The sequence below is a fragment of the Theobroma umbraticum genome, unplaced genomic scaffold, assembly GCF_002168275.2.
Source record: "Theobroma umbraticum cultivar Fairchild unplaced genomic scaffold, ASM216827v3 scaffold_95.0, whole genome shotgun sequence".
Classification (NCBI taxonomy): domain Eukaryota; kingdom Viridiplantae; phylum Streptophyta; class Magnoliopsida; order Malvales; family Malvaceae; genus Theobroma; species Theobroma umbraticum.
The window spans coordinates 4,314,011-4,329,998 of NW_018397257.1; the positions used below are offsets into that span (position 1 = coordinate 4,314,011).

The 15,988-nt window shown below is 31.9% G+C and overlaps 1 protein-coding gene across 2 annotated transcripts; it reads right to left on the reverse strand.

Moving 5' to 3' along the window:
• Window positions 1-9,238: 9,238 nt before the first annotated feature.
• Window positions 9,239-12,644, reverse strand: LOC110412018 (transcription factor bHLH130-like). 2 transcript variants are annotated; one of them, XM_021422419.1, is made up of 7 exons: window positions 12,441-12,640; window positions 11,234-12,322; window positions 10,372-10,697; window positions 10,113-10,286; window positions 9,926-9,991; window positions 9,772-9,840; window positions 9,239-9,662 (listed from the first exon to the last, which is right to left on the reverse strand). In XM_021422419.1, exons 2-7 carry the CDS (start codon window positions 11,835-11,837, stop codon window positions 9,609-9,611), a joined length of 1,293 nt encoding a protein of 430 aa, XP_021278094.1. In that variant the 5' UTR covers window positions 11,838-12,322; window positions 12,441-12,640; the 3' UTR covers window positions 9,239-9,608. The 2 variants fall into 2 exon arrangements, with proteins under 2 accessions (XP_021278094.1, XP_021278095.1); XM_021422420.2 differs by having other exon boundaries at window positions 10,372-10,691; window positions 11,234-12,644.
• Window positions 12,645-15,988: the final 3,344 nt, after the last annotated feature.

Consider the following 15,988-nt stretch of genomic DNA (forward strand, 5'->3'; position numbering starts at 1 on the left):
CAAGCTTCGTGTATGTTAATAAGTGAGTCATCAATTTCCCACCAAGTTTATCTAGAGACGAAAATGGTGATGCATTATTTATTAAGCCTGAGTTAGATAGAATCTTATCATAAAAAGTGTTGAATTTACATTAACTTGAAACAATTTATCATACCTTCGAAGGAGTGGCACCAAAAAAGTTCACACTAAGGAAGACAACTATATATATAGGATCAAGGAAAAGCTTGCTAAAAAAACACAAGCTTTAGGCTTTAGTAATTCTAAGACAATTCTCTTGCATCAAGTTAATTACTAAAAAAGAAAGTGATTCACATTCAAAGTAAATCAATGTACACATAAATTAATTAAGCTTATGAAAAAAATCAACTGCCAGTTGTTATGCATTAATAAATAATGTGCTCATAAATGTTATTCTCGTACAATACATCAAGAATCCTTTTCCATAATAAAATTGCATAAACTTCAGCTTTGAGAATACACAACCATGATTAGACCTGTCAAAATGAACTTAACTCATTGGATTGACCCATTTTTTATTAAAAATGGGGTGGGTTAAGATATGAAAATTCAAGCTTATATTAGAATCGGGGCTTAAATAGGTCAACCTATTTAATTAGTGGGTTGTCCTAAGTTGGTGCGAGCTACCTTGCGAGCCAAAGGAAAAAAAGAAATTGAGACCTCTCATTCTCTTCTTTCACTCTGCAGCTTATTTTTTACTTTACTCTTTCACTCATTTTCGCTCCTTCAAACCTCTTTTGCCCAGTTCTAGTCGAGTGGTCACCATTCTCTCTACTTGAAGAGTCCCTAATGCTTGTTACCTTCGAGCTTTTGACTCACCTTTATCGGTAGCGTTTGTTCTTAGATCTATTTTTCTTGTTCAGACTAAGTGGGCATCTCTCCTCCAATCTCCTCCAACAGCCTAAGTAAGCACATTGAAGATGGTTTTTTTTATAAATTAATAGAGTTTAATACGATGCTAATTGGTAATATTAGGGACTAAAAAAATGGGTAAATAGATTTTTTTTCACAATTTTTTCTGTTTGTTGAAAGCACCCACTCTCTAAAGTTTGAACTTGATAACTTTTCTCTCTCAATCAATTTGCCTTATATTCCTCTGATGGTGAAAAACATCAGCTTTTACTAGGTCATGCACCCTTCTTCCTTTCTCTAATTCTTTTTTTTTCTTTTTCTTGCTCTATTGTTCTTGTTCCTCTCTGTTTGTGATTTTTCTTTTAACATGAGATTCAAACTTGATGTACTAATATAAGTGGTAAATGAATTTTTTTAATCTCAAGGAATATAAAAATATTAAGGGTGTGTAAACAAATGATGCTGTCTGTTTAGTGCTACAAATTTAAAAACAAAAAAAAAAGAACAATAAACAAACTTGTTTACTCCAAAAATTAAATCGAATTGAATATCTAAAGATATTCAAATTTATTATGAACCAAATTATTATTTAACTTTCAAAGGTAACAAAAGTGATGAATCTAAATACTTATATCAATTTATGAGTTATTTGCCTCTACGTCTTATTTATAGGGGTTGTTCTTGATTTCTTTCTTCTTGTTTCTTAGTTTTGCAACAAATGGCTTCTACATTTGTTGCTAGCAGTTACTTTACCCTTTGGCTTTCAGTTCTTGTTTCATATTAATTAAATTATTATTTAGTTTATTTGTTTTATCTTAAAGTATTCAACTTTTATCGGAGTTTTTTTTCTTTTAGAATGATATGGTAACATAATTACTATTATCAAAATCATAATTAGTATTAAATAATAATCACAACCTAAGAACATGGTCATATAACTTAAACTACTTCAAATTAATTTAAACAATAAACAACTTAATCATGTAATTGCTTCACTAATTTCACTATTAATAATGTTTCGCATTTCTAAATTAACCTCAAAATTTGAAACAAAGACAACCTAGCTATAAGGTTTATCAATTGGACATTTTGATTTATAAAAATGTTATTCTTCATGCACAAATTTGATTAGAAGCTACAAATTCTTTTCTCATATATATGTATATGTTAAACTCCCTTTATCCTTTTAATTCTTTTCCATAATTCTTTTCATTAATTGGTTTCATAGCAACATTTGAGAGACAAAATTTAGCCTTGCATGAACATCTTCTTTTTTATTTTATTTATTTATATATAATATTACCACTAGCTATGCTTTATTGTTATTTTCTTTGAGTCTCTTTCCATCCAAAGAGATGACAGATATCCATATTCTAACCAAGTTAACCTCAACAATATACAAATGAGAAAAAATATTTTCCATTTTTAAAGCAGTTTGGACCTAACCCTTTGAAATTCATATTACCCATGGCCAATAGTTCAATCAAGCCAAATTTTCCCTTGTGATCAGTGGCAAAGGCAAAAGGGTCAGTTTTTAATTTTTTTAATTTTTTTAGGTATAAAATTGTAAATATATAAGTTTGCCACTCTTATTCAAATCAAATGATTTGACTTGGCATAGTGGTAAGTCATTTAAGTTAAATTTTAGAGGTTTGGGTTCAATTTCTTTCAAACCCAAATTTTGAAAATTTTTTCCTTATAGTGTAAACCAAAATTTCCTTATAAAGTAAAAAGAGCATTGCTTAACATTTTGAAATTATTTTTTTTCCTTATAAAGTAAACCCAAATTTCCTTATTGAGTAAAAAAGGCATTTCTTAATTGCCTAAATTTGAATTTATTTTCTTTTTCTTTATATAGTAAAAGATGCATTACTTAATTGTCTAAAGAGTACAATTGCTTAAAGTATATAATTTTTTATTTTAATTTTCTTATAATTTGTTGATTCGAATTGAACATTTATACAACATGTAATTTTGCTACAACTTTTCACTTTTTTAGCGTGAGATTTCTAGAACATTTTGTATTATTGTATATAATATGTTATGGTTCTATGATGTAAAAATTGTATTACTTAACTACCTAAAGAGTATAATTTTTTACTTTGATTTTTCTTACAATTTATTGATTCGATTTGAGTATTTATGCCATATGTTATACAATAACATGAAAAACTGAATAAAAATGTGATTAAAATATTTAAAATTTTTTAATAATCTTATCTTACTTTTTCAAATTAAATAGGTATCGATGAATTTGAAAGTATAAAAGTACATTAAGCACAACTTACAATGTCTAATGTGAACATCTAACATTAATTTTTCTTTTTACTTCATGTCTATTTATATTGATGAATTTGAAAACTTGTATTCAAATTGTAAATAAAATTTTATGTTATAATTTAATTTTATTCTAAAAGAAATTAATTTTTTGTTCCGATTTGAATAATTGACCTGATCCATAACCTTGTATGAATGCTCTTTAGCCACCCCTCATACAAAATACTGAATCCACCATTGCTTGTGATTGATCACTTGATTTGTTTAGTAGCCATCGATGGAGTTTGTTTATATTTTTCAACTTGTTTCAGTGGAAAGTGCCTAGTTTGTTTGAGGTGTTTACAAAGAAGTTTTCTTGACTAGCGCACTACTTTTCTGCCTAACCAACCTTTTTAAAGGTGGTTTTCAATATGCTTGCTTTATGGATTCAATAATATCTATGTCAATACATATTATTGTTTGTTGCTGTAAATTTTTAATGTTTGTTATTCATGTTTATGTTATTTGAAGATGATGGTGACGGATCAATCAATTGAAAATTGTGTAAATTGGGGTGATTATGTGAAAATTTTGACGAGAATGAAATTTCCTCCTAATCTCGTATATATGAATTTGAACAATTGAGTAAGAGGGATAAAAAAGAAACTTCAAATGTTTGGAGTTATTTCACTAAAATAGGCAAAAAGCAAGATTGAATAGAAAGGGCAATTTGTAACGGTTGTAAAACGAAGTATAAGGTTGGCCCTAAACTTAGTGGTTCTAATTATGGCACTTCACATTTGCATTGTCACATTGAAACTTGTAAACTCATTTAATATCTCAATCCACATCAAATGCTTACGGATCATGAAGAGAAGTAAAGGTTAGAAAATTTGATCCTAGTATTTCACGTGACATGCTTGCTAAAGCTATAATTAAGCATGACATACCTTATGCATTTGTTGAATATGATAAGATTAAAGCTTGGGCTAAGTATGTAAATCCAGATATAGTGATGCATTTTAGAAACATTGTTGTATTTGATGTCTAAAAGATTCATTTGAGAGAGAAAAAGAAACTTAAATAAGCCATGGCTAAGGCACCTAATAAAATTTGTTTAACTCTTGATGTATGGACAGCACTTACTTCTGAGGGCTATATTTGTTTGATTGCTCACTTTGTTAATAAATATTGAAAGTTATGTAGCAAGTTACTTAACTTTTGTTGTATGCTTCCTCCACACACTAGAGTTGAATTAGTTGTTATTGTATTTGATTGTTTGAAAGAATGAGGAATAGATAAAAAAGCTTTCTCTCTTGCTTTAGATAGTAATTCTGCTAATAATAACATGCAAACTATCTTGAAAGGCTATCTTCGTTTGCAAAATAACTTGATTTCTTTCATGTGCATTATCGTGCTCATATATTAAATCTTATTGTTCAATAGAGCTTGAAAGTAGTTAATGAAACATTATTTAAAATTAGATAGAGTGAGAAATATGTAAAGGCATTAAATAGGAGGACGAAAGAGTCTTAAGAATGTGTTCAACAAGTTGGCATTGATGTAAGTGTTGGGTTGCATTTAGATGTGTCAACTAGATGGAATTCAACATATTTTATGCTTGAAAATGCAATCAAACATCAAAAAGCTTTTGTTAACTTCCAATTTGTTGATAGAATTTATAAATATAATCCATCCGATAAGGAATGGAGGAAAATAATGATAATTTGTGGATTCTTGGAGCTCTTTTATAAGACCACAAACTTAATATTTAGTTTATCTTATCCAACTTTCAACTTGTATTTCACACAAATTTGAAAAACTGAATCCATTTTAAATGAGAATTTGCATAGTGTAGATGAGGTTATCAAAGATATGTCTCATAAGATGAAAATAAAATTTAACAAGTATTGGAAGGATTATAGTGCAATGCTTGCATTTGGAGTTATTTTTAACCCAAGGATGATGCTTGAATTTTTAAATTTTGCTATTCTAAGATAGATACTTCTACTTGTTATGGAAAGTTAGAAAATGTGAAGACAAAGTTGCATAGGCTTTTTGAAAAATATGCAAGCAACACTTGTGCATCAAGTATTTCTTCTCATTCAATGAGTAATTTGCCTAAACAAGTCAAAAAGGGAACTAAATCCAAGGGATCAAAGATCTTTAGTGTACATTTTGTGTCTTTCTAACATTGTATTACATGAGAATCTATGTTACTTTACTTATATTTTGATAATTGATTTTTTTTATCTATGTATTTAAAAATTGTAGGAGTTCAAAATATTTCAAAATAAAACAATTTCTATTGCTGGAAAGTCTGAGTTGGATGTTTGTTTAAATGAGGCAAAGCTTAATTATGAAGTGTTTCAAAACTTATATGTGCTTAATTATTGAAAGGACAATGCTAAGTGCTTTCCTATTCTTTCTATTATGACACAGGATGTATTGAGCAATCCGATTACTATGGTAGCATCAAAGTCTGCTTTTAATATTGATGGCCATATTCTCACCAAATTAGAAGTTCCCTCCATTATGAAAATGTTCTAATGCTTATTTGCACGAAAAATTAGTTGCATAGCTTTTCGTTAGCTATCGATGATATTATTTATTTTATATATTTTAATATCTTTAATCTTTACTTGTCAAATTAATAATTTTAATTAAGATTGCAACTCACTGTCTTTTTTTTTTCTATGGCAATGAATATTGTATGATAATGAGTTTTGAAATTTTTATTTATTTGGTTATGTACTTATGTTAATAGGATTGTAGTTTGTATTAAAAATAAAAACTTTATTTATATTTGATATAATTAATTTACTTATTTATATTTTGATATAATTTATTTATTTATAATATATTTTTATTAATTAATTTATGAATTAAATTATAAAAATAATTTTTTTAAAAAATAATGAGTTAATCCAATCCGACTTACGTGCTGACAAAGGATGAGTTGAGTTGGAGTTTTAGACGCAACTCAACTCATATTTTTCCAACTCACAATGTTTTGGACCGGACTAAGTGGGACCAACCCATACTGACACTTCTAACCATGATCAAGCCACGTATATAGAGAAGCGAAAAGTCCACTTCCCAGCTAGTTGCCAACTCTCTTGGATTTCCCAACGCATGACCGCCAACGTTCCATGTGGAGATGGACACCAAGCTATTGAGCCAATCTGTGGTGACACTTAATTTGTATTTAACAAAATCATGCAAAAAATATCTTTTCCAAACGGAGGATACAATAAAAGAATACTCCCAACACAAATAAAACTAAATAAGGGTAAATTTTTTGTAGGGTTAAGCTTTGTTGGAGTCCACGTTATAAATGAATTCACATATGACCTTCCTAAGAAAGGAAAAGGCAAAGAAAAATTCTCGCCATTTTGAATAATTTTAATGCAAACAGTTTTTGGCATTGACAATAATACCTTTGTCAATGTCCCACAGCCCAAAAACTGAGGCCATTGGCCAAAAGTTGATTAAAAACAAGAGAAATAAAAGACGAAAAGGAAGGCAACAAAATAGAAAAAGGGCCTAGCAAAGTTTACTTTGCATTAAAGGGCACTTTGAGTGTGAGAGCAAAGAGGAGCCTCACCCTCAGTCGATGGAGACGATCCTCGTCTTCGTCCTCCACGCGTTAAAAAACAAAGGTTTCACAACCCTAAGCTTCCCTATACTACAGGCTGTGGAGGTCCCCCACACTTGCTCCAGTGTTGTCTCTTCTTCTGCCCTAAGCTACCCTAACCAACAAGAACCTGAATATATAGGGATGGTATTTTGTATTTGTTCCCCCTCATCTCACGTTTCAACACCAACTAAACTAGGAATATGTTCTCCACTTCTCCTCTCTCTCTCTCTTTGACTTTTTCTTACCAAAAAACCATTTTCTTGAGTGCATAATGCCTTTGCTTTGGTCCTTAAAACCCTAAACTGGTATCATCTTCTGGACTTGAAGATAAGATAAGACTTTCAAGTTTTAGTGGCTGGGTTGTCTCTAAGACAACGTCTTTTATATAATAACTATAGGTTAAGATTTTCAAATAATAATTAATTTATCTTAAACATCAACGATAGAGTTTTCTTTAAAAAGGAAATTTACGAACAGATTTAGAAAAGTACGGACATCCAATATTACATTGTATTTAAAAAAGATAATCAATTAATATGATTGTTAAATGAACAAATGAAAAGTTTTATTGAGGAAAAGACAAAAAACAATTTCCCATATTTTTTTTTCTTGCATAAAGAAGGTGGCATGATCAGGTATGACGTGGCACTCACTTATGTTAGAATTGGTGACCCAACAGGACAGTGACTCAGCCATTGCATTGCATCGCATCTAGCTGTGCCCAAAATGCACATATATATCTACCCCTCACCATCATCTTTGCATCTTGAGTTTTTGCATTTTCCATAATGCAATAGAAACCCATTTACAGGTAAAAAGAATTTATGGGTAAATGCTTTTTAATTAATTAATCTGACATTGGGGAGATGTAAATAATTAATGATATGAAAGGTAAATAATTATGTCAATTTTAAGAAGAAAACTTCTACCTTTGTGTTTGACTTTGTTCAGATAATTGTTAACATTTCCATAATTTATAATTACTTGATCTTCAATTCTTTATCTTGATTTATTTTTCCGTAATGATTTTTATACTTTAATTTCAAGCGTATGGAATGGAAGTTTAATAATGAAAACACTGAGAACATGGCCTGTTAACCCCTCCTATTTTGGACAATATGAGAGGAAGGGCCCCCTCGCATTAATTCTTAAAGAAAGGAGGTTTTCAAGGACCACTAGTTAGGCCGACCCCTTGCCATATATTAATTAGTAAACTACATTATTATTTCATAAGTCAGAGCAAGTTTTAGGTTGGTCTTCCTTTTCTTTAATACAAAAAGTCAACCACAAACTAAATTAGATAACTTTTTAGTGAAAATTTTATAATAATCGATTTCACTTATTGAAAAGGTCTCTAACTGATGAACTATATTAGTACATGGTTAAAACTTGAAATTTTAAATTTGAATCCTAAGACGCGAGATATGAGATCATATATCCCCAAAAAAAATTTTAAAAAAATTTGTAAAAGTTGAAAATCGTTATTACATTTTATAATCTTTTACCTCTTTTTATTATTGAATTTTCCTTTTTTTTTTGGGGAAAACTCCCTTTTATTGTTGAATTTAATGCACTCCTTAGTATATTGGATTCTATGTACATGTATATAATGACAAAAAAAAATCCATCTCCAAGAAGAGAAATCTTTTTGCCATCAAATTATAATCCAATTAGGGTATCATAAGAAAGGAGGATAAAGCAAACCAGATTAATTGATTTTTAAGAGGAAGAAGTTAGTTTGTCATTACTGTCTTTTTTAAGTGGAGGGGAAAGAAAGATTCGAACTCTATTTTTTAATTAAAAAAATAAAGATATTATAAATGAAGTACTAAATTAAATGTTAAGGTGCTTAGTCGTTATAACTATTATTTATAGCTTAAACAAAGAATGCATTCTCACCAACAGACAGATGATGGTGGTGGGGCTTAACTTACCTGGAAAGGAAAACTGAAAATAGGTAAAAAGAGGGATATGAGATTAATGAGAAGCGAGGCAATTTATGAGATTAATGAGAGAAAGAAAAAGATGTTACTAGTAAACCAACTGGAGAGGGATATGAGCCAATTTGCTTTCTCTACTTGTTCCATCAACCACCAGTAGCCCCCCATGTGTTTTCCCCATCCCCTACCCTACTTAATGCGACAGCTACCCATGATAGTATACAACCCACTTTGCTTCTTCCAACAGGTTTTTCCAGATAGAAATGTATGTGCAGGGTGCAGCAGCATGCCACAATATCATTTTGACAAGCCTTTCCAGTCCCAATTGTTAGTATATCCAGATGATAATGAAAGCAGGACTATATTGGGTATATGATGAGATTCATTATATATCTTATACACTGTCGAAAGTGGTTAAAACCCTATACAATAAATACAAGATTAAAACTCTTATTCGACACAATAATAATTTTAAATTCATGACTTTATTTATTGATAAGATGGATTCGGATTCATTTATCTACCCAACTCATATGATATTTGATTATTTATTTGTATTGAAAAAAAATCAAAATATTCATAAAAATAAGCCTAAAGCAATAAATAAACGTAGAAACCCTACATAATCATGGAAACATAAAAATCATTTGTTACTATACAGCTGGATGGGTGTCTATTTATGGCATATGAAAGGGTTTGGAGTCTACAGTTGGCTTGTAGCAGCCTTTTTATATCGAACCCACATAATGAATGCCTCCCTATTTTCGTTGTTTTTCAGTGCAAAAGAGAGACCAGCTTTGCTAGCTGCTTTTGCAAATTCTAATGCTCCTGCTTCTGCTTCTTCTTCTTCTTCTATACATAATAATCGAAGTCACCACAACCAGACCTTTTTCTTTTAGCTATTACTGCTGCTGCTTGTTAGAACACGAACACTTTGCACGATTATCCGAGAGTGTCTGGAGAACATCGAAAAATGGAAAAGGAAAACAAGATCAATGGACCAAAACAAAATGCTAGACCTTTTTCGCTTGGTGCAAGGTTTTCATTGAGGTCTTTGCAACATACCTTGACCTGTTTTTGGAGGTCTTTGATGTAATCAACAGCCAAATCTAGCATGTCTGCAGTGTTTGTTTGCTGCAAAAATGCAAAGGAAATATGAGAGATGAGTTTTCCACATATTTCAAACACCAGGAAGCAATTCCAAATCAAGCATTCATACCTTATCCATGTTTGGAACAAGGTCTTGTAGTTTCCTCATGCGCTCGCTTATTTTGGTTCTTCTCACCTGAATAGAAAACAAACTTGAGTAAGGAGGTACAAGATCATAGGTTTTTCTGTTTCCAGAAAGCAAAAGTCATTAATTTGCATGCCGTGTGATGACAAGGGCCCAATTAGGTAAGCGTTACCCTCTCAGCAATGCTTCTGGGGTGAGTGGCACAGCCTCTCTTGGCCCGAATCTTACAAGGCACAGAATCCTGATACTGCAAGAACTTGTCAATGGCAGACATTTCTGCTGAGCTCTTGGGTAAACTCAAGTGATGAGCCAAAATTGGCGGTGGACGGTTTCCGGCATCTGTGTTCTGTTAGAGTTGTGACAACAAAAGGATGACCAATCAGATGAGAAGATGACGTAAGAAATGTGGCATTGTGTTAAATGTGCACTACCTGAGTTTCTGCTCCATCTAAGTCTAAGCCCGAAAGTGATCTATCATCCTCTCTGAGTCTTTTTACGCCTGGCATGTTATCAGAGATCATCATGGAATCGTCCCAAGAAGTAACTGGAAACCCTGAGGAATAATTGTTGTGACGATTTTCACCAAATCCAGCATTTTCTGAGCATTTTGGACCCATGTTTTTGTTCCCCATCTCGGCAATTGGACTCATCAGCCCAGAGGGAGGCGGCCTGCTTGCAGAAGGAAATGATGCTTCTCTGTTACTGCTATTAACGCCTCCATAATCTCCCATACCTCTCATCACACCATAGCCTGCAACTTTATAATAAGACTTTTCTTCAGTGTCATTCTCAGCTTTTAAAGCAAGAATATCCCCCCTAAATTTTCAACGCTAGTGGCGTAAGATACCAAAAAGTCGTCACTGATGAATATAACATCAGAAGGTAATCATCCTAATCCATGGCATCAAATACTAATCAAGAGCAAAGAAAATGGTGACCGGATTTCTTCCCTTGATTTTTAGTATTTACTCCTACCTGCTTAATTTAATTGGTCTGGTACAAACGCAGCTCATGCCATTAAAAAGAAACTTTTTCAGTGATTCTTTCTCATTTTTAATTGAAATTTCAGTGGCCATTAGAAGGCAACAGAGGAGAGAACAGACAAAATATTCTGAAAGGAAGCCTCTGTATGTACTACTGTGAACCATATTTCTTTTCTTTTCTTTTCTTTTCTTTTCTCCCCATTACTCCGGAAGCCCAAAAAAGAAAAAAAGAAAGAAAGAGAAAAGCTTCTTTGACAAAGAAAAAAAAAACACTCAATTAAGAATGTATATATAAATAAAAATCACTTACTATTGTCAATGTTTAAGTTGGAGAACAACCCTGCAGGTGAGCTGCTGTGTCGAATAAGATTGGAATTATTGCCTCCACCCATCTTCATTTGTGTTGGTCGAGCCATCCCCACTGAATTTGGTATTCTATAATCCATAGTTGAACCTGATTGCTGATTTCGCAAATGCTGTTGAGGTTGGCTCTGATAAAAATTCTGTGAAGCAGAGGAATAGTTCCCCTGTTGCGGCTGCTGCTGCTGCTGCATAACGCCTGTTTGATTATTTATTGGTGTCATAATCTGCGTTGGCTCCTCAATTTTTATAACTGTTTCTCTAACAGGTGAGTTCTGCGTTATTTCACAAAGATTCTGGTCTGAAATGTTCACAGTATTACCGCCACCGCCATCACCGCTGCTTGACAAAAATCGCTCGATAATTCGTTCTGTTTCAGGACTTGACGGCCGATTTAGAAACTCTTGGCAGAAATCTCGGTCCAAGATGCTTGAAAAATATGAACTCGGTGCAGATTGGTACCTCATCAAGCCAGAGTTCATCTGTTTTTGATGGTGTTGAGGTTGATGATAATCTAGAAGATGGTGATGGTGATGTTGAAGGTCGGACTCCATTTCCCTTTTCAGTTCTCCTTCAAAAAATTCGAAACTCGAAGGATTCGAAAACCCCAATTCCGTAAATTTTCCTTGTTGTCAGGGTATTCAATCAGATCAAGATTGTATATCAAAAGCGCAAGATTGTAGAAGGACCCACTAAGAAATACAGAACCAAAGTCTCTGTTTGTTATCCAAGAAAGTAGCTCCAGAAAATTTTTTCTTGGAAACCTTCATCTAATCTAACAAAGTGATCACCCAGAAATAACAGCTCCTTAGGTGGATCTAACTTAAGAACCTAAAAGGTGAATCCCAAGAATTTGGTTGGCTTGAAACTCAAGTACTATCACTACTCTGCTATCAAAGTAGCTCCAAAAGCAGAGGAAAACAGAGAAAAATACAGAGAGCCAGAGAAGAGATTCCACCACAGCTCATCACCCAAAACAACCCTTACAATCAAATCTAAAAGAAACCCAATTTTCTATTCTTGAAACCAAAGCACTTAGCTGAAGAAGATAACAGTAATAAGAAAAAAAAAAAAGGTGAGCCACTCAATGAAAGGAATATCTTAAATTAGAACAGCACAAAAACAGAACAAGAACAAAAATACAATCACCACCCTACCTCTCTGTCTCTCCACTTTCTATTTGGGTTTTTTTTTTTAATCTTCAGTTCTTTCTTGACATGTGTTTCAGGGGTAATGGAGGTAGTGCTGTTGATGCAAGTGAGTGAAGAGAGAGAAAGAAAGTGAATAGAAGTTGCCACAGAGGAAAAAAAAAGGAAGGGGGGGGGGGTGTTAATTGAAGAGTGAAAGGCATTTTCTTTCCCAGTTTTGTAGGCTCAACCAATAGGAAGTAAGAGAGGCAAGAAATGTAGTCCCTCAGATTTAGTAGTATGTTTTTCTGATGTGATCTCGTTGACAGTAATGGCCTTTAGTTTTGTTTATTATTACAAAAGGAGCCTTAATATTTAAAGGTGGTGGAAAATTTAGGGTGCTGGTGTTTCACAGTTTCAAACTCATTTAATGAGGGGTACCCCAAGACAGAGGAACATAGGTGAGAGATAATTTTAAAAGAAAGCAAAGGATCTCCCTGATTGTGAATACCCCCAAATAAAATGGCCTTCTTATCCTTTGTTGGACCACAGCTCCATATGTTTTTCCATCTCAATGGAAGGTTAAGCCATGAGATTTCATTAGCCAAATTACACAAAATTCTGAATTCTTGTTGCCATAGCAAGACTATAGTTGAGAGTGGAAAACTATCAAGGTCTTGGTCAATTATTTGATGAACAAACTCAACTCGTGAGATAAAGGATCTCTACTTCAACATTTTATTTTTCCTCTATATATACTTACATAAATAAAAAAAAAAGGAAGTAAAACTATAACCTTACTTAAGCAATTACATTTACATCTAATCTCAAGTCAACTCTCTCTTTTAATTCTTGTTTCTTCCCTTTAATCTTTTGCATATTTGGATTTTTCTTTTTTTTCAAATACAATGAAAGAGAAACACTATTTTGACCATTCAATTCAAATAATGTAACCAATGGATGTACTCTTCTCTGTTATAATATTAGGGTTATGATTAAAAAAATTCAACTCAAAATCCTTTCTCTTAAAATAATTAAGAGACTTCCATGTGGATAATTTAATCATTTAAGATGTGATAACCAAATAATTAAATGCTAGCTTTAATGGTTATATATATATACCTGGTGTAGTATGGCTTTGTATGGTTAATTTTTATATACTTCAAAAATATTTTTTTTGTTTGGAACTTAGAAAATACTTGAATAATAATAATCATATATAATGGCTTTCCAAAATTTGAAGAGTTTTTCTTAAAAAAATATATACTCATACTACTTCATCGGAATAATAATTAAAAATAAAAAGTAAGCAAAATTTTAAGAAAACATAACAATGAAACCAAAAAATACAATAAGAATCGCCATATAACTTATAAAAAAGAGTGAAATTAAACTATCAGGAAAGTAAAACTCTACGACTCTATATATAGATTAAATATAAGAGGTCGAAAGTCATAAACAAATAAACTGATAAGTAAGCACAGAATGAGCATATAAGAGATACAAAAGCATATATAATGAGTAGCACAAAACGGTAAACACCTTTTTTTTGGTCATTTATTGTTAATATAAAAGTTCAAAACCTAATTAGGTTAAACAGAAAACGACATCATATATTATTCTGGAAATCATTTATAAATAAAATATGAAAAGATTGATATTAATTTGACAATATCTTATCAATTTCCCTTTCCCAACCATTCTATTTAATTTTAGTAGTAACTGAGGTACAATATGAAAAGTCTTTGTAATGAAATTGATTTTGATTTTTTTTCTTTACAAAGGTTTTTTTTCAAATTATTAATTAATGAAATATGAAAAAATTGAATTTTATTGTTAATAATATTTTATATCCTTTCGTCTCCCTACCCTTTCAGCTATGTTCAGGGTTTAGCATAATATAAAAAGTTATTTACATGAAATTGCTGTATATTTTAATTTTTTATGCCTTCTTTTCTGCTTATTATTAATGAGCATAAAAAAAAGTAATGAGCAATTTACAAAAAGCTTTTTATTTAAAATCAAATGCAATATTAATTGATTTAACAAGATGGCAGTTAATAGTTACATTTATTATGCAAAAACTTAACTTTACCCACACACACGCGCGTATATATAAACAAATGTAAATACTAATTTATTAAAAAAAATTAATACTTGCATTTATTATGCAAAAACTTAATTTTACCTATTAAATATATATGCAAGTAAACATGCATGTATACATTGAATTTCTTCTTGCAGTGTTTGAGTTGACCTCCACTTAACACTGTAAAACAAATTTCTGCTTGATGTGTGGTGAATGATCATCTCATTATTATCAAATATGAATGCATATATTATGTGGAAAGCAATTGAGTCTTGAATTGCATCATGACAAGGACTAAGCAAACTCTCTCTGAATCTATGAACATGCCCTTAATTTTCATTTTAGAATTGGAAGTTGAAATGTTGAAATTTTAATTGTTGAAGGGATCGAGTCTACATCATTGATTGCGGATTTTTTATTTGATGAGAAATATAAATATTAGTGCAGTCAGTCGAAGAAACATGAGCAGTTAAGAAAGGCTCCGAAGATGCAGGAGCTCCCTCTCTCCAATCCAATACAAAAGCAGCCTTTAAAGACAAACCCTACATCGAGCAACATGATGTGCTCTGCCGCCTTGTTCCCATCACGGCTTACAGGAAACCAAAGCATTCCTTGTTTGTTCCATGCAGTAAGTCTCCACCCAAACAAGAAGAATCAAGTGATCATCTTGAGCAAAAACGTAACCCCTTCCCCTTGCTCCCATACCTGTACCTATACCTCCCAGCGCAGAAATACAGTTAACAGGGTTTACTAAAATGTAATAAGCAAAAACACTAGCGAGGAATCAGAACCAAATAAGGCCAATGATTCTTTTTCCAACCATCCACAAGAAAAATAAAAAAGAATGGATAACGTGCTTCCCTTGCTTGCCTGACCTACGCCTAGACCTAACAAGTCTAGATATTGGTAAAGAAATTATATATTGCCCTAAACATGTTTGATTCTAATTACGCTTGTATTTTAGTAGATTAAAAATTACAAAGTATATATAATTAATGGGAGTGGAGTTCAAGGTGGTTTACCTGTTTGTAGGATTAACAGCCAACAGGTATGGAGGGAGGAATCTATATTTTTATTTCTTTTTTGGATCTCATTGAGCTAGCATTGGGTTTTGATGGACTTGCTTTTTACAACAATCAAGTTAATTAAGCACTAATTAATCGTTGGGTTTACTAGGGGCAAAATTGACAGTTTTTTAGCTTCTGAGCCCAGCACATGAATAAATAAGCACGCAAAGACAATATTGCCCCTCGAATATTAATGTATGGAAGGATAGTTTAGTAATTTTAAATAGCTTTGATTCGGGAGAAATAGTGTTGTTGTCTGACTGTTGTGGCTTGACTTGCTTTCGATCAAGTTTTGCCAACTTCTTGGATGCCAAATCCTATAACCAACATTTTCCCAAACTTAAACTAAAAGGCAAGATAGAGATGACACTCGTTTTGATTGCTAAATAAATTACTAAACTAATAAGTTTTGCTGAAGATCA